The following is a 19,615-nucleotide window of genomic DNA, read 5'->3' as shown; positions in this document are numbered from 1 at the left end:
AAAAATGACTTATTTACAAAGTTACATAGCAGAAACGAAGAAAGAAAACTTTTTTTTTTCAGCATTTTTGGTAATTTTTTGTTTGTTTAGCAAAATAAAAAACCCAGTGGTGATTAAATACCACCAAAAGAAAGCTCTATATGTCTCAAAAAAAATTTGCCTTGGATGGAAGGGGATGAAAGTGCCCAGTATTGAAGTGGTTAAACTATCCAACCTTCCCCCTCTGTAGATGCATACTGTCCTCCATCCAAAAACCATTGGATGCTGTTTGAACTTTTTTTATACATCCTGTTCTAAATTCTTCTGTGCACTGGCCCATGCCTGCTCAATAGCTCACCAGCTTCTATGGAGCCATTTCTGAAATGTTTCTGTCCAGGAAGCACAGCCTTGTAGAGGTCTATAGGTAGCACACAGAAGACTAACAAAAAGATCAAGGTATACATCTGGAGATGAGGAGGGTTGGCTAGTTAGGGCATGGGGAAAAGTAGTTGCCATTTTCTTTTAAAGTATACAACACCTTATGCCTGAAGTTCCAGATTTGCAGTCCAGCTGTTTTTTACTCTAACCACTGATATATGATTTTACAACCTCAATACTTATGTATTATTAATTTGTTTAAAACAATGTTTAATCTGTCTGTCAGAAAAACAATGTGAATTCATCCATTTTGTTTACTTTCAGGGAGGATAACACATATGCTGATGCCATTAAAGAGCCTTTAAAAGTCCTGGAGTGCATAGTGAAAGAAGTGCACCTGAGCACAGAGAGAGGGTGAGTACCGGTAATTGTGATTGGTTTAGAACTGGGTTCCCTGGTTGCAAAAACACTTTGTAAGGTGCTGTGCATTTTCATGTTGTACTCTCAGCCCAAACACACCTACTGTCTGAACCCATGATCCATGTTTCTAAGGGTAATTAAAAAACAAAACAAAACACAACAGCAGTATATTGCAGTATAAGTGGCCACATACATACCTCCTGTGTAATTCCATAAGAAAAAAGTAGAAAGTACACTATATTGTCAAAAGTAATGGGATGCCTGCCTTTACACGCACATGAACTTTTATGGAATCCCAGTCTTAGTTTGTAGGGTTCAGTATTGAGTTGGCCCGCCCTTTGCACCTATAACAGGTTTAACTCTTCTGGGAAGGCTGTCCACAATGTTCAGGAGTGTGTCTATGGGAATGTTTGACCATTCTTCCAGAAGCACATTTGTGAGGTCAGGCACTAATGTCAGATGAAAAGGCCTGGCTCGCAGTCTCCGCTCTAATTCATCCCAAAGGTGTTCTATCAGGTTGAGGTCAGGACTCTGTGCAGGCCAGTCAAGTTCCTCAACCCCAAACTCACTCATCCATGTCTTTATGGACCTTGCTTTGTGCACTGGTGTGCAGTCATGCTGGAACAGGAAGGGGCCATCCCCAAACTGTTCCCACAAAGTTGGGAGCATGAAATTGTCCAAAATGTCTTGATATGCTGACGCCTTAAGAGTTCCCTTCACTGGAACCAAGGGGCCAAGTCCAACCCCTGAAAAACAACCCCACACCAAAATCCCCCCTCCACCAAACTTGACACTTGGCACAATGTAGTCAAGCAAGTATTGTTCTCTTGGCATCCGCCAAACCCAGACACGTCCCTTAGATTGCCAGACAGAGAAGTGTGATTCATCACTCCAGAGTTCAGTGGCACTAGAGTCAAATGGTGGTGTGCTTTACACCACTGCATCTGATGCTTTGCATTGCACTTGGTGATGTAAGGCTTGAATGTAGCTGCTCGGCCATGGAAACCCATTCCATGAAGCTCTCTACACACTGTTGTTGTGCTAATCTGAAGTCCACCCGAAGTTTGGAGCTCTTTAGTTATTGACTCTGAAGACAGGTGGTTGACCCGCTCTGTCATTTTATGTGGACTACCACTTCGTGGCTGAGTTGCTGTTATTCCCGGTTGCTTCCACTTTGTTATAATACCACTAACAGTTGACTCTGGAATATTTAGTAACAAGGAAATTTCACAGATGGATTTATTGCACAGGTGGCAACCTATTACGGTACCACGCTTGAATTCACTAAGCACCTGAGAGTGACCCATTCTTTCACAAATGTTTGTAGAAGCAGTCTGCATACCTAGGTGCTTGATTTTATACATCTGTGGCCATGGAGGTGATTGGAACACCTGAATCCAATGATTTGGGGGGGAGTGTCCAGTTTCAACAGATACCTTTCTTCTAATGCTTTGCAAGGAGTCAGAGACAACTATGAAGTAATCTCACCATTGGACCCTCTGAAAAATATCCTGTAAGACTCCAATAGGTTTTTGTTAGAGTAGGCAAGGATTGGGACTTCTTTCACATTCCTACTGCTATTTGATGCCTTGCTTAGAAGATTTATTCCTCAATTTGATATGGTAGTCATTCCCACCAGGAATGAAAGTGGTGGGAAAATCCCACATTTTGAGTTGTCACTAGACTAGAAACAGAAGGGCAATCTTCCAGTATGTACATGTTGCAGTCTGAGATGGGGTTTCCTCACTTTTCTGAAAAGTTTTCACTTCCTTTTGTGGCTATAGGACACGAAGTGAAGGGAAATTTCTCCAATAAAATATAGATTACCTAAAATAAGGAAAAAAATGTTTGGGCCTTTAGAAATTATGCATTTAATGTCCCCCACTAGAGGGTTTTCTTTAAAGTCATGAAAGACATATGTAGACTAATGTGCTTGTGAAAATTCTGGTTGTCTGGCTTTCAGTTCAGATCTATTGATGCTCTACCACATTCTCTGAGATAGAAGCAGAATTCCAATCAAAAATTTGAACTTGGCCTGCTGCTGTTCCAAGTCAGTGACTAAAATCTAAGAGCCAGAGGATCAGCATATCAGGAAGCTAGCATTGTCAAAAGGAGGTGTGATGGCAGGCTGAGTTTTTTTCCCAATGGCTAGTTTCTTTTAAATATTTAAATCCTAGTGGCTATTCAAATGGCAAAAAAAACTTTGTTTTTTCCTCATACAAAAACATTATTTTGTCAGTGACTTATTTGGATATTTTTGCTGCTTTTTATTTTGCATTTTTTATATTTCCCTTGTTTAAGTTGTCATTAGAAATTCTCTACGTAGGAAAAAAAATTGTCTTCTACATCTGCAACTCGTTTGACACATTTCGCAGATGTACTTGCATCAAGTCAGGATTGCAGATAAAACAAGTGTACACATTGGAATTTCACATGTATATTTAAGCGACAGGCTTCTGCATTTCCAGGTTGTCACAGCCCAAACACTGATAACAGCCCAAACACTCTGTACACTGCCTGATCCCATCTTTGTAATGTGACAGCAGTTTGCATAGTGCTAATTAAAGTGATACTAAACATGCAATGTTTAATTGCCATCATCCTTTCTATTTATGCACAGAGAACATGTCACTGTATTAATGTAATATAAATTGAATGTAAGAAATAATCTGAGTGTCTTATTTAATCATTACTGTTCAGAGATCACGTGAAATTTCCCAGGTCTTCCCTGTGCTCAGGGGAAGTTCTGATAGAGTAGTTTCTAGTATTCTGCTGATGTATGAATCTGTGTCCAGAATAGAGAATTAAAATGTATAATTAGTAACTAGTATAGTATAATTAGTATGTAATTAGTAACAAAGTGTTTTAAAGCTTTATACAAATCTATATTTCAAAGCAAATGTTTATTATTTTCTTGCAATAACATGGTGTAGGTGAAGTTTAAATTGACAGACAATAGCTTTTACTTTCTTCACACTGCAAAGAGATCAGGAGAAGGTTCTGCCAATCACTCCTCCAGCCTGTGTCTATGGTCTGTACAATGTGTGCTGGGACTAACAAGGAGGTGAAGCCTCCATCAATCACCATTTTATATCCTGCCCCTATAGAGTTTAGCATAATGAGGACATGGAGGAGGGATGGATGGGGACTGTCATTTACCACTGTGTATACACCCACATGTGTGACTCTATAGTCATTTGAACTACACAGATAAGAAAAATGAGCAAACAGCTTAGAAGGGAACAAAAACTAGAACATCCTCAGTACATGTCAGCAGCTAGTCTACACAATCTTAGGCAAACTATAGATGATTTGATTTTCTTTACTGCAACCCGTGCTATTGTGTTCCGCCGGCAGGAAGCCTTCCCAGCCAGCAGAACACAATAATTCCTGCTAGCAGCTATAGCCGTTGGCAGTAATGTGAAAAATCCGACAGACTGGTTGTACCCAAGTTGATCGACGGATCATCTTGGGTACAACCAGGCTGCCTATAGACAGATTAAATCTCCCTGAACCAGCTGAGATTTGATCTATCTTTGGCCAGCTTTAGGCTGCAGCGAGGTACAGTCAAGGAGGCAGGGACAGTGAACAGCAGAATCAACCGGGATTTTTGCAGCCTACAGAAAACAAATGCTCTAATGGAAGAATGAGTATGAAGACAATGTAATATTGCATGTATTGACAGTTTCTGATTTGAGTTTAATGACACTTTCATTTTAAAAAGTGACTCCACTGAGCCTATTGTCTTCTAAACCGTCCACATAAAGTAACCCAAATGTAATTTCAGAGTAACACACTGTCTGTCAGGGAAAAGTGCGGTACTTATTTTCTCCCCTTTTATAGATGAGGGCAGGTGGGAAAAAAATGGGGGCCTGCCTGGAATTTTTCTTACTGTTGTAGCTAAACTGGTATAAACTAAGAAAAAAAGTTGGTCTGTGGTTTTTTTTTCTCTCAAATAATATTTGAGTAAAGAAAACCAGTTACAGTGCAGGTACAGAGGTAGTCATATGACATAACCTGTCTACAAGTTAGCAATATAATCACCATATTATCACACCTGACATACACCTGTACCAACTTACTCATTCAGCTGTAGTGAAACTCAACAATCAATTCTTTTGGAGATAAATCCCTTCAAACAAATTTTACCTGAAATCAGCCTTACCCATGCAGAATGGGACAGGGGGAAATATGAGAACAAAGGAAAGGCAGCAGCTGCAACACCATCACTTGTGCCATGGGAAAAAAGCAAACAAGAAGGGGGGAGTAGGGCAACCCACTATAGCCACTTTAGCTCCAGCGACGTACAGGTGCTTTGGGTGGTTCCACCAGGATGATGCCTGCAGCCGCAGGCATCACCCTGGTACTGTTTTGTAGGGCGGACAATCTGCTCTCTTGCAATAGCAATTGGAGTGGCTAACTAGCTGCTTAATTGCTATTACAAGCAGTGGGAGGGGATGTCCCTTCCTCCCACTGCCTTCTGCGTCATGCTCGGGCTCTCTCGTCCCACCGGGAGACCTGAGCGACCAGACAGCATTTCCACCAGCTGGTTGGAGAGCCTAAGAAAGCCAGGGTCGGCTTTGATCAGCTCCCAGCTATGGTAACCCGGAAGCAATGGCCTGACATTGCTTTTGGTTTACCCGGATGTCAACGCCATTTTTAGAAAATCAAAAGCTATCGAAAACACTGATGATGGTGTTTTGAATGCTTATAGGGTAGAGGGATTTGGGGTCTCATTGACCCCAGATTCCTCCATAAACACTACCTTTCACATGCCTATTTCTGTCACTATCATGTTTACATTCCTTGTGAGAGCAGCAAAAGTGATAAAAAGAAAAAAAAAATAAGGCAACAGTGTAAAAATAAAAAAATTAAAGTAACCCTGTCCCCCCATGCTCATGGACAAAGGTGAACACATGCGTCAGTCCCAAAAGCATACAAACAGCTATTGTCCCCCACATGTGAGGTATCACGATCATGGCAGATAATTCTAGCACTGGACCTCCTCAGTAAATCTAGCATGGTAACCTGTAAAGACTTTTAAAGTGTCGCCTGTGGATAAGTAAAATTGACGTCGTTTGTCACTCTTTAATGCAGTTTAGAGCGTGACATGTTTGGTATCTATTTAGCGTAACATCATCTTTTCTATTTTACAAAAAATGGGTTATGTATTGTGGATTTTTTGCATAAAAAAAGTGTATGTGTCACCAAAAAATTGCATTTAAATAACCGTTGCACAAATGCCATGTGACATAAAAAATATCAAAATGCCCCAATTTATTCTCTAGGGCCTCTGCTGTAAAAAAAAAAAAAAAATATATATATATATATATATATATATATATACACACACAGGTGAAACTAAAAAAATTAGAATATCGTGCAAAAGGGGAGGAATAGTGCCCCATTGTTGGTGTCAGTGGGGGGAGGAATAGTGCCCCATCGTTGGTGTCAGTGGGAGGAATAATGCCCCATCATTAGTATCAGTGACACCAATGATGGCACTATTCCTCCCACTGACACCAATGACACTTGCTGACCCCTGTTCTAGTATGGTGCTGCTGCAGCCAGCATATGTGGTTGCAGCAGCACCTCTGCACGGCACACTTAGCAGCCGCTCCCTCACTTGATTTTCGCGTGGCCGCTCGGCTCCACCTCCTCGCCGGTGATTGGCCGACTGTGGGCCTTTCCTGAGCTACAGTTCTGACGGCCAATCACCGGTGAGGAGGCGGAGCCAAGCGGCCGCTCGAACATCGAGCGGCCGAACTGAATGAAGGAGCAGCCGCGCTTCCTGGACTGGATCGTCGTGGGACTGGGACCAGAGCCAGGTAAGAAACAGCAGCCCCCTGCCCACCCCTGTACTTAGTGTCTCTTCCGTTGGTGCCGCCGCCGCCCCCCCTAAAAAGTGCCACCCTGACACCAAGGGGTTTATTTACTAAAGCTGGAGAGTCCAAAATCAGACTCCCTTCTGCATAGAAACCAATCAGCTTCTAAGCTCAGCTTGTTCAATGAAGCTTTGGCAATGAAACCTGGAAGCTGATTGGTTTCTATGCAGAAGGGAGTCTGATTTTGGACTCTCCGGCTTTAGTAAATAAACCCCCAAGTGTCAGCATGCCGTATACCGGCATATAAGACGACCCCCAACTTTTGAGAAGATTTTCAAGGGTTAAAAAGTCACCTTATACGCTGGAAAATACGGTGTGTATATATATGTATATATATATATATATATATATATATATATATATACACATACATACACATACATACACATACATACACTGCTCAAAAAAATTAAAGGAACACTTTGAAAACACATCAGATCTCAATGGAAAAATATCATGCTGGATATCTATACTGATATGGACTTGGTAATATGTTAGGAACGTAAGGATGCCCCATCGTTTGATGGGAATGAAAATTATCAACCTACAGAGGACTGAATTCAAAGACACCCTGAAAATCAAAGTGAAAAAATGATGCAGCCGGCTCATCTATTTTTTTGAAATTTCATTGCAGCAACTCAGAATGGTACTCGGTAGTTTGTATGGTCCCCACATGCTTGTATGCATGCCTGACAATGTCGGGTCATGCTCCTAATGGGACGACGGATGGTGTGCTGGAGTATTTCCTTTCAGATCTGGACCAGGGCATCACTGAGCTCCTGGACAGTCTGAGGTGCAACCTGGCAGCATCGGATGGAAACATGATATCCCAGAGGTGTTCTACTGAATTTAGGTCAGGCGAGCGAGAGGGTCATTCATTGGTATGAATTCTTTCATCCTCCAGGAACTGCCTGCATACTCTCGCCACATGAGGCTGGGCATTGTCGAGCACCAGAAGGAACTCAGGACCTACTACACCAGCATAGGGTCTAACAATGGGTCCAAGGGTTTCATCCTGATACGTAATGGCAGTCAGGGTGCCATTGCCTAGCCTGTAGAGCTCTGTGCGTCCCTCCATGGATATCCCTCCCCAGACCATCACTGACCCACCACCAAAACGGTCATGCTGAACGATATTACAGGCAATATATTGTTCTCCACAGCTTCTCCAAACCCTTTCACATCTGTCACATGTGCTCAGTGTGAATCTGCTCTCATCTGTGAAAAGTACAGGGCACCAGTGGCGGACCTACCAATTCTGGTGTTCAATGGCGAATGCCAATAAAACTCTATGGTGCCAGACAGTGAGCACAGGGTCCACAAGAGGATGTTGGGCCCTCAGGCCACCCTCATGAAGTCTGTTTCTGATTGTTTGGTCAGGGACATTCACTCCAGTGGCCTGCTGGAGTTAATTTTGTAAATCTCTGGCAGTGCTTATCCTGTTCCTCCTTGCACAAAGGAGCAGATACTGGTCCTGCTGATGGGTTAAGAACCTTCTATGGCCCTGTTCAATTCTCCTAGAGTAACTGCCTGTCTCCTGGAATCTCCTCCATGCTCTTGAGGCTGTGTTGAGAGACACAGCAAACCTTCTGGCAATGGCACGTGCTGATGTATCATCCTGGAGGAGTTGGACTGCCTGTGCAACCTCTGTAGGGTCCAGGTATCGCCTCATGCTACCAGTAGTGACACTGACACTAGCCAAATGTGCAAAACTAGTAAAAACAAAACAGCCAAAAAAGATGAGTAGGGAAAAAAAATGTCAGTGGCCTCCACCTGTAAAACCATTCCTGTTTTGGGGGGTTGTCTCATTGTTGCCCATCTAGTGCACCTGTTGTTAATTTCATTAACACCAAAGAAGCTGAAACTGATTAATAACCCCCTCTGCTACTTAACTGACCAGATCAATATCCCAGGAGTTTAATTGACTTGGTGCTTTACTCTAATTAAAAAGTGTTTCTTTAATTTTTTTGAGCAGTGTATATATATTATGTTTGGGGGTTCTAAGTAATTTTCTAGTAAAAAATACTGATTGTTACATGCAAATAAAAAGTGCCAGAAAAGGCTTGGTTTGGAAGTGGATATGCATAGACCAAGTTTTTTGAAAGGTAGGGTGTAATCTAAGTGTTCCACCCATTGGGAAAACTGGAACCAGGTAGAGGACATCCTGTGAAGGATCACAACTTTACAGGCTTGAAAGGGAAGGCAAGATAATAGAGTAAGCTTTCCTGGAGGTAACACTAGATCCTGAAAAAAAACTTCCAAAACACATACTGTTTGGGGAAAAATGTAAAGATCTACACCTAAAACATGTTCACAACAAGGTAGTCCAAATCAAATGAAAAAAAGTAGAAGTTATCATTTAGAGTAACTGGTGAAGGACGTGTCAGAAAACAGCCATTCTGTGTTGAGTGAAATATGCTTGCTGCACAATATACTATATGGTTGAATTTGAGGCTCCCTTTCACATAAGGACACCTTAGCAGACATTCTAGGCAGTCCTCCACCCCTAAGTCAGCAAAATCTTGAAGTCAGATCTCAGGATTTCTGAATGTTGCACTTTGTGCCCACCAATCATCTATTTACAGCAGGTAGAATAAGTATTGAACACATCACCATTTTTCTCAGTAAATATATTTCCAAAGGTGCTGTTAACATGAAATTTTCACCACATCTCAGTAAAAACTCATCTAATCCATACATACAAATAAACCAAAACAAATACGTTCAGAAATTAAGTTATGTGTAATAAAATGGAATGACACAGGAAAAAAGTATTGAACATGCTAACTGAAATGTATTTAATACTATTATTGTACTTTAATACTATTTGATACAAAATCCTTTGTATGTAATGACGACTTCAAGACACCTCCTGTATGGAGAAACTAGTCACATGCATTGTTCAGGTGTGATTTTGGTCCATTCTTCTACACAAACCGTCTTCAATTCGTGAAGGTTCCGTGGACCTCTTCTATGAACTCTAAACTTTAGTTATTTTTATAGATTTTCTATTGAATTCAAGTCACGTGGGCCATTCTACAGCTTTATTTTCTTTCTTTGAAGCAAATTGAAAGTTTCCTTGGCTTTGTGTTTGGGATTATTGTCCTGCAGGAATTTCCAGCTTCGTTTCATCATCATCCTGGTAGATTGCAGCAGATTTTTGTCAATAATGTCTTGGTGCATTTTTCAATTCATCCTTCCTTCAATGACATGAAGTTTGTCAGTACCGTATGCTGAAAAACAGCCCCACACTATGATGTTCCCACTTCCAAACTTCCCTGTTGGTATGGTGTTTTTGGGGTGATGTGCAGTGCCATTTGACCTCTAAACATGGTGTTTATTATGGCATCCAAAGAGTTCAGTTTTGGTCTTACCTGACCAGACTTTATTCTCCCATTGTTTCACGGGCTTGTCTAAATGTTGTGCAGCAAACTTTAAACAATTTTCAACATGCTTTTTCTTCAGCAATGGAGTCTTGGACGGTGAGCATGCATACAGGCCATGGTGGTTGAGTGCATTACCTATTTTGTTCTTTGAAACAATTGTAACTGCTAATTCCAAGTCTTTCTGAACCTCTTCCTATGTGGTCCTTGGCTCTTGGACAATTCTTCTGATAGTTCCTTTCACTCCTCTGTCAGAAATCTTGTGAGGAGCACCTGATCGTGGACGGTTTATGGTGAAATGATGTTCTTTCACTTCTGGATTATGTCCCCAATTGTGCTCACTGGAACAATCAGAAATTTAGAAATCCTTCTGTAACCAATGGCATTAGTATGTTTTGCAAAAATAAGGTTGCAAAGGTCTTGAGAGAATTCTTTGCTTTTACCCATCATGAGGTGTTTTTTGTGTGACACCTTGATAATCAGACACCTTTTTATAGGCCATCAGTTTAGACTGAACCAGCTGATATTAATTTGTACTGACAAGGGGCAGGATTGCTTTCTAATTACTGATAGATTTCAGCTGGTGTCTTGGCTTTCCATGTCTTTTTGCACCTCCCTTTTTCACGTGTTCAATACTTTTTCCCTGTGTTATTCCATTTTATTATCTATATCTTAATTTCTGAACGTATTTGTTTTGGTTTCTTTGTATGGATGGATTGCATGGGTTGTTACCAACCTGTTGTGAAAATTGCATGTCAATAGCGCCTTAAGAAATATATTTACTGAGAAAAATGTTGACGTGTTCAATATTTACTTTACACGCTGTGCATATATATATATATATATATATATATATCAGTGAATATGCACCAATGTGCCGTTTAGACATTCAGGGTTTTTTTAATTTAAAAGCCTTTAGCTCATTAAATTTTAAGGGAAAGCATGAGTTATGGGGAAGTCTGAGCCCTTCTCTAAGATTAACTTTGTAAAGACAGACTGGGATTTGGGGTGGGTGATATACAGTTATTTATTTCAGGTACTTATATAGCACCGTCAGTTTACGCAGCACTTTACATATATATATTTTACATTCACATCAGTCCCTAACCCTCAAATGGTGTACAATCTAAAGTCCCTAACTTACATTCATACACATATTAGGGACAATTTAGACAGGATCCAATTAACCTACCAGCTTGTTTTTGGCGTGTGGGAGGAAACCGGAGACCCGGAGGAAACCCACACAGGCACAGGGAGAACATGCAAATTCCAGGCAGGTGGTGCCGTGGTTGGGATTCGAACCAACGACTCTAGTACTGCCAGGCAGAAGTGCTAACCATTTAGCCACTGTGCTGCCCAGTTCTATCAGTACTTTATCTGTGTCAGCAACTTCCCTAGCACCTAGTCTATTTTGCCTGTACTGATTTCAGATTTGGGCTCAGACTACAAACAGCCCTCAGCTGATTTGTTAAAGTCAGTTAGCTAAGACCTGTTAATCAAAGAATAAATGGAGACTCTCCTTTATAACCTCTTTAAAAAGTTAAGAAGGGAATAGCTATGACTCAGCTGCAGGAAACATCCAGATTTCCCCAAGCTATAGAAGTATTCAGCATAATTACATTTCACTGCTGCGCTGCTCCTTCTTTGTGTAAATGGATATTTTAATATTTCAGTACATTTATAATACTGATCTCATCAATAGTGTATGGGCTATGTATTCATTTGCTGCTCAGAACACATATTAAGTCAGAACGGTTTCTAAGTGTGTACACAATTAGAGGCCTTGTTACTGTGTTTGTCCTTTCTGAACATGATCTGTATTCTGATTTAATATCCCTTGACACGCCGGACACTTCAGCTTAAAATGAGATCTGATTAGTTCCAATGAACAATGGCTTTCCTGCTAACAACTTGAATTGAAAATGTGACATTTTTATCCAGATCTTTTACATATTTATCAGGATTCTGGCATACCATTGCTTTTTTTTTACAGAAAGTATGTCATCATTGTAGATATCAATTATGTAATTCAGAAGCGGTTTGTAGATCCAAAACAGAGGCGAATTACCACTGGGCTGATTTGAATAATAGAATTTCCCCTCATACAGAAATGGTAACGTTATTATGAGCAGAAGCATGGCAATGTGAAGTTAAATAGGATAAGTGATGGGAGTGGGGCACAGTCTCGCTTCTGACAGGTTAATCTGCCTCTTGATCTTTCTGTTGTACTTCAGTATTTGTTTTTTGATGCTGTCATTCAGATCAGGTTTTATCGTTATATGGGATATTTAAAGAGCAATTTCAGAGATAATTAAGCAAATTAATTAATTGTTCTTCATGACAGCAAACACTCCAACTGTGCTAAAGTCAGACATTCCACTCCATTTACTTTTATCTGGATCCTGGGTAATTCACTACAGCCAACCTTCACAGTGTTCTTCACATGTGTGTGGAAACGTTAATTGGAGGGAAAGGTCCTAGGGATGTTGTATGAATGGGTAGAAGACTTCTTAAAGGAGCATCTTGTGCAGGTTAGGAAGCTATGAGAAAGAACATTGTGTCCTCAAAATGTGTGAGCACTATGCACAGACAGCAAGATGGGGCTGAAAGGATCCTTAGATGGTCATCTGCATCTGGTGAATTGGAGAAATCTGTACTTAGATGAATGCCATGTTTTAAGTAAGCAAAGGGGTTCTAAGATTAGTGACATCAGGGACTGGGTACATGGGTACAGCAATGTCTGAATGTATGCTGATTGGGTATGATATGTGACTGAAGTGTGCTTTTAATAGGGCAACACAAAACTTATATTCTTCATTTAACTGATCTGAAATCTTGGTTGATGTTTTCTATACAGTGGCTAAATGGTTAGCACTTCCGCCTGGCAGTACTAGGGTCGTTGGTTCGAATCCCAACCACGGCACCTCCTGCCTGGAGTTCGCATGTTCTCCCTGTGCCTGCGTGGGTTTCCTCCGGGTACTCCGGTTTCCTCCACCACTCCAAAGACATGCTGGTAGGTTAATTGGATCCTGTCTAAATTGTCCCTAGTATGTGTATGTATGAATGTAAGTTAGGGCGATAAGATTGTACACCCCTTGAGGGTTAGGGACTGATGTGAATGTACAATATATATATAAAGCACTAAGTAAATTGACAGCGCTATGTAAGTACCTGAAATAAATAAATATACAACAGGCAAGTGAGTTGAAGTTGATGGATGTCTTAATGCACTTGGACAGATGTTTTCATATACTACAGTTGTGTGAAATATTTTAAAGCGTTGCTTAGTAACAAATGAATTAAGAAAAATGCAGACAAGACACATAGTGAAGAATACAGTGGATATAAAAATTCTATACACCCCTATTAAAATGTCTGACGTGGTGACGCACTTCCAGCGTGGTGGCCATCTTGGTGCACCCTTGATTTCTCTATACCCATGCAGAGTACACCCAAAGCATGGGGTTTTGAAGTTGCTAGTATCGAGGATGGATGTGAGTCAATTTTTATGTGTATTTTTTGGATCTTCATGAAATAAACCTACTACACTATGGGAGATTGTGTTTGTTTTTACTGACACATACCCATACCCCATGAGAGGAGCAACTGCTTGATTGCTGACCCCCTGAGAGGGAGATCTGTGTGCGGTGAGAGCGGACCAGTGGAGACCAGTGTGTGCTGGAAGGATCTGAGGGTTTGATCCCACTATACGCTTTGACCCTCACGGGTCGAAGTCTGGAGGTGAAAGGCTGAACTAGCTGTTGGTTGGATTTTCTGCACCAGGAGTCAATTCACTTTATTGGCACGTGTGTTGGTGTTGCAGTAGTGGTGTCACCCACTTATTGGACTGTTTTAGCACAGATCAAACGTTGATAATTTGATTCAATCAGTGTGGTACTTGCACGTGTTATCACATATGTTTCATCATTATATTCATTTGTTTGTATTTATATTGTATTTATGTGAGGTTCATACAATTGAGAATTTTTTACTTTGATTTTTTGGCACATTATTCTATATTTGATTTGGTTTAATATATTATTGTTTTTCATGTCAATACACTGGATTTATGCACATTCCTTTATGCTACATTTATATAGATATATGTATATAGGTATTATAGTATCACGATGACCACTTGAGTATTATTCACTTTCACAGTAGATTTATCATATTGATTCACGTGTCACATTGCACGATTTTATATTTCATATAGAGGTCAGTCTAGTGTGGAATTTTCCATTTATTATTCACTCTGTGTTTTTTGGCATTTATGAGTTGCACCACATTCTTTTAGATATTGTTTTAGTTTAGATCATGGGTATATGATTTAATGTTGGCAGCTTCTCCTTTTTACTTTAGTTATTTAGTATAGTAGCGCAGGAGGTTCACACCATTATTGTTTGATCCCTCTGATGCTTTGGAAGCTCGCTGCTGACCATGGCTTTTGCTGTACGATGCAACTAAGAAAAGACCTACTAGAACAGCTGAACTTTATTTGGGGTTAATCAGAGGCACTTTAAATGATGGCAGGTGTGTACTGACTCCTATTTAACATGATTATGAATGTGATTACTTAATTCTGAACACAGCCACATCCCCAGTTATAAGAGGGTGTGCACACGTATGCAACCATATTATTTTAGTATTTTATGTTTACTTCTCCCCCTAAAAAAATTCAGTTTGTTTTTCAATTAAGTTGTACAGTTTATAGGTCACATTAAAGGTGGAAAAAGTTCTGAAATGATTTGTCTTTGTCTAATTTTTTTTACATCACAGAAACCTGACATTTTAACAGAAGTGTGTAGACTTTTTATATCCACTGTACATACAGTATGTCAAATGAAAATGGCATTCATGCATCTGTCTTTGGGTTTTGGATGCACCATTTGGAAGATAATTTAATCTGTGTATAGTTGTGTTCCTTTCTTCTTCTTTCGCCTTGTATCAGCAAAATAACAATGATTTGAAGTGGTAATCGGCCAACATTTTTTTTTAAGTCCGATATTGTCTTTTATTTGCAACAGAATTGCTTCTCTTTCTATACAGTCAATGGGAACACCAAATGAACTTGAAGTAGGTTGATGTAACTTGGAAGGAGGTCATCTGCAAGTCAAATTGCAAGTGTCAATTAATCTTAGAGGCATGTCAAACTAATGTCAAATTGAGTGAGATGCACCTAAAAGCAATCTGCAGTTTACCATTAACAAAGCCCTAAGGGTTCTGTCAAAGGGACTATACAAGTGTTGGGCAATACTTAATTTGTGTATCCGTGACTGTAGGTCCACCTGGGACTGCAACATCTGTAGCTAGAAATAAAGCAGATTTGTAGCTTGATGTTGCTCTTCTATATTTATCTTTTTCTTTGGCAGCTACTCACCCATGCAGTTCCATTCACCAGTGAACAGGGCCCCCCATACCCTCATAAATCTCCCAACCTTTATCTCAGGTAGTCTGCAGCATAGAGTGTGAGATCCTCCTCACACTTTTCCTCACTTTGACCCTATACTTACACCATCCCTGTAACGTGACCATTAAACCTCAACCCCCCCCCCATGATCCTACCATTAACCCTTCTTTGTAACATGGACACTAATCCTTGCTTTACCGCTAGAACTAACCCACCATGTAATTTTTAAATTACACACTAACCCTCCCTGTGACCCTAACATTAATCCATGGTGTAATTATGCCATTATCCCTCACACTAATCCTCCCTGTGATCCTAACACATACCCTTCCCGTGACCATTTCACTCCCCCTCCCTGTGACTCTCCCTGTTAATATGTACCCTTAGCACTTATCCTCTGTATATTCCTCACACTCATGTAAAGGATCATCTGTCTTGATCTGATACAGAAATGAGATATAGATTTTCACTACCAGTTTATTCTGAAAAAAAATAGGTCCTTGCTACATTCATGATTATATTTCCATCATATCGAATATGGAAAAAAATGAAACCGACCAACAAAAACTTACAAAGTTCTGGTCTGCATATTTTTGCAGGTTGCCAACATATGCTTACAAACTGCATTTTCTTACACTTGATGTTATTATTATTATACAGGATTTATATAGCGCCAACAGTTTGCTCAGCGCTTAACAATATAAAGGGAGACAATACAGCAACAATACAGTTCGATACAAGCGGGATAGGTTGCTTTTTAATCTTTTTGCTGCCACTGCCATAACTAATACAGACTAGCTGCTATAGCAACCTTGAGTTTGCTTACATTTCTGCTCTTGACTGCTAGTGATTCAGGCTGCTATAAAGCCACTTGATAACTTCTAAACACTTGTCATATTTGCCTTGTTTTATAAAATTGTGACTACCACTGTCTCGGTCTATATGGTCTTTGCTTTTGAAATGATAAAATGTTTTGGAGAATTTAATGCATTTTCATGTAAAAAATGTGTATTTTAGTATGTGTGCTCAAGGTGGAAAAAAAGAGCTGTGGCAGTGAAAGCACTAGTAGTTTGCTTCGCATGTTTAACCTTTTGTTGACTGCATTACGCATATACTGTATGCGGCAACAGAAAAAATGGGCTTTAATGACATCACTGTCCACAAAAAAAAGCTGCATGCTGTCATTCTACAAAAGTAGAGCTAAAGGAAAAACTTGTTTATTTTTAATTTCGATGGAGTAATGGAGTGTTAAAACCCTTGTTTTTTTTCTGTGTGCACTCGCCATCTGTGTCCTATTTGTGAGAATTCCCTGCACTTTCTGTCCATATCCAAACAGGAAGTGAGAGGAAATCCCTTGTTTGTCACTATTTTCACCAGAACTAGTATTCTCATTGGAAGGTTTCCCCTCTATTACTGTTCTGATGACAACTAAAAATTTGGGACTTTCATTAATTCACTTTCGCTTTCAGGAATAATGGTAAACAGGACAAATAGAGCAGGTGCATAGAGAGCACAGACAGCAGTAAAAACCTGACATGTATTCTAATCCCTTTCCACTCTCAAAAAAATATTGATAAATATTTTGACTTTGGTTATATTTTAAGAACTGAATACATTTCAGGGAGATCATCGGGTATTTTTCTGTACTCTTGGTTTTTAAAAGGCTACAGCATTGGAAAATTTGTATTAATTGCAGAGATGTACTGAATTCATGTTTTTAATACCTTGATATGTACTTTAAAAGAGAGACATTTATGAAGGAAAAAGGGCAAAAATCTATTCACAGATTTGTGTGGACTTCTTTATAAAGAAGCAGCAGTCAGCTGCACAGAACCTTTACAATAAGGTCTTGCTGCAGCTCACTGCCCACAGCAAGTGTGGACCCTCTTGCATCCTATGGCTAGGCTGTACCTAGGAACTATTTTCTGTCTAGATTAAAGGATAACTTCACCTTTGGTTTGATAAAGCATCCCCCCCTGGCAGGCTGTCTGGGCTTTTACTTACCTTCACCCCCAATCAAGCAATCTTACATGTTTCTGGCCACCTCTTTTTCATTCTGTGCATACACACTGTGGCCCCATTCATTTATAAGTGTAGCTGTCCTTTTTTCCCCCTAAACTCCACCTCATATCATTACATCCTCAAATGTCAATGCCTTTAGTGCCCAAATGAAGTTTATTTTACTGTGTAATGACAAGAGCTGGCAATGTAGCTTTGGGAGGGCACAGCACTTTTCCTCAACTTGGACAGATTTGCATATGAGTTATCATAGGCACTTTATTTTTGTAGTCAGTGTAGGATTTCTTCATATCCATTATACACCATGACCTATGTAGTCAGGGTTTCCAGATGCAACATGCAGCCACCCATGCATCATGTTGCTGATTACCAGTAACACATTCCCATGTATAGCAAAAGGATTTAGGCTGCTGCTCTGCCTGCCAGTACAAACGTTCTGTGTCCTCATTGGTGGAATGGTGTACTGTTTACTTACAGATCATCAGCTCTGGGTCCATAAAGTTTGAACCACACTATTGGTAAGCTAGCCTTCTAGATGTAGATCTTCAGAGGCTAGAGTGGATAGACTATCTACTTCATCCCTTGCAACCCCAGTCTTGGTTTGTTTTTTCTGTGGCTGGGGGTGCACAGGATGAAAAAGATGTATCCACTCTGCCTCTGCAGATCTACATGTAGAAGGCTAGCTTACCAGTGGTTTGGTTCAAAGTATGTATCAGGCATTGTTAGTTTTTAATATTAAGCTAACAAATTAGCTTGGTAGGTGGCCAGTACAGTTAACATTAGTGTTCTTTTAGAGGAGTGTCTTTTTATATGGATGGAGCTGAACAAAAGACATCTGTTTACCTCCAACTTACTCTGAGTTCATCTGGGTCTGAAAAAAGTGGGAAAAGTTTTGCTTCCTTTTATGTTTTTCGAAGATAAAAATGACCGTGATCGGAGGTAAACAGATGCATGTCCAATTACATCTGCCTGCCCACTGCCCTATCCCTTGTTAGGGCAATGGGCAGGCAGATGTAATTGGACTGTTACAAGATTCAGAAAAAAATGAACAGGGATGTCACAAAAGTGACATATTTGGTATAACTGCAGCCCTGCTTGTTGTTTAGAACTACACTACTTACTAGTTTGTCCATAACAGTGTGTTTACCACAACTTTAATTAGGTGGATCATATTGTTTAGGAAAGTTTTTAGCTCTTGAGACTCTTCATGAGGACAGTGTTCTGCAAAACAATTTAACCTTTGTTATTTGCAATTTACTGTTTTGTGACTTGCAGAAGACAAAAACATCTTCATTAAATGAGTCACAGGCAAGGAGATTTATTGTGACTTTAACTGTACACTTGGCTTCATCCATCCATCATTTATCCTTCATTTATGAAATGATTATTCATAGTGGAAACATGGTCCACGAATCCCCAGAGTTCCCAAGTGCAGCTGGTAGTCTCTGTTTCGTTTTCCTCTGTCCTGAACGAAAGTCCTATTTTCGTGATGTGCTAACTTCCAACATGTATTTTATTTGGCCATTTGGATCCTGCAGGCACTTTCACATTGCACAAATCATTTTGGCCTTTACCTCAGAAGCCTCTGACACCTGTGATGAAGAGCCAGAGTAGCTCTATATCTCTTCCCCTAAATCCTGTATTACTACAAAGGTTCACCTTCACTTTGCAGTAAACATTCACTCACTCATGCAAAAGTTCAGTCTACAGTGCACAGACATGAGTATACTAAGAGCCAGGAGACAAGAAAAATAAGAAATTTGTTATAGTCTAAATTAAAAAATCAGAACCACATTCATCAAAAATTCAAACAAAAATAGGCCTGGGGAACTCAGGGGTATTTATAATGGGGATGCATAAAAGTGGCCACCCGCCCAAGTCTATAACTGGCTTATGAAGCAAGGACACATAAACAGGCATCACATAGTGAAAAAAAGGGGGAGAGAACAATGTTCTTGGACAACTTGCCAGCCAGCTTGCTAACAACCGAATTAACCTGTCTAACAGTATGCGTTTATAACAGGGGTTTAGTTAGCACACATTTGCAAATACATACGTAAGCCACAGAGCCACGACACGGCACCCTGATCATCTGTGGTCCTAACTCTAAAATTTATGAGTCCCCATAGTAGAGGCACATG

General features: G+C 40.1%; 1 protein-coding gene across 2 annotated transcripts in view; it reads left to right on the top strand.

Annotated features, from left to right (window-relative positions):
- NBAS (NBAS subunit of NRZ tethering complex) overlaps window positions 1-19,615 on the top strand; it is a 1,021,307-nt gene that overhangs the window by 792,262 nt on the left and 209,430 nt on the right. For both annotated transcript variants that reach the window (XM_089671087.1, XM_089671086.1), the window contains one exon: window positions 682-771. In XM_089671087.1, coding sequence (XP_089527213.1) covers window positions 682-771 — 90 coding nt within the window. The remainder of the gene's footprint in view (window positions 1-681; window positions 772-19,615) is intronic.

This window comes from Staurois parvus, unplaced genomic scaffold, assembly GCF_062004578.1.
Source record: "Staurois parvus isolate SC_StPar_1 unplaced genomic scaffold, SC_StPar_1.0 ptg000098l, whole genome shotgun sequence".
Classification (NCBI taxonomy): Eukaryota; Metazoa; Chordata; class Amphibia; order Anura; family Ranidae; genus Staurois; species Staurois parvus.
Note: the sequence above shows the minus strand (reverse complement) of the source record. Positions and strands in the feature narration are given on the sequence as shown.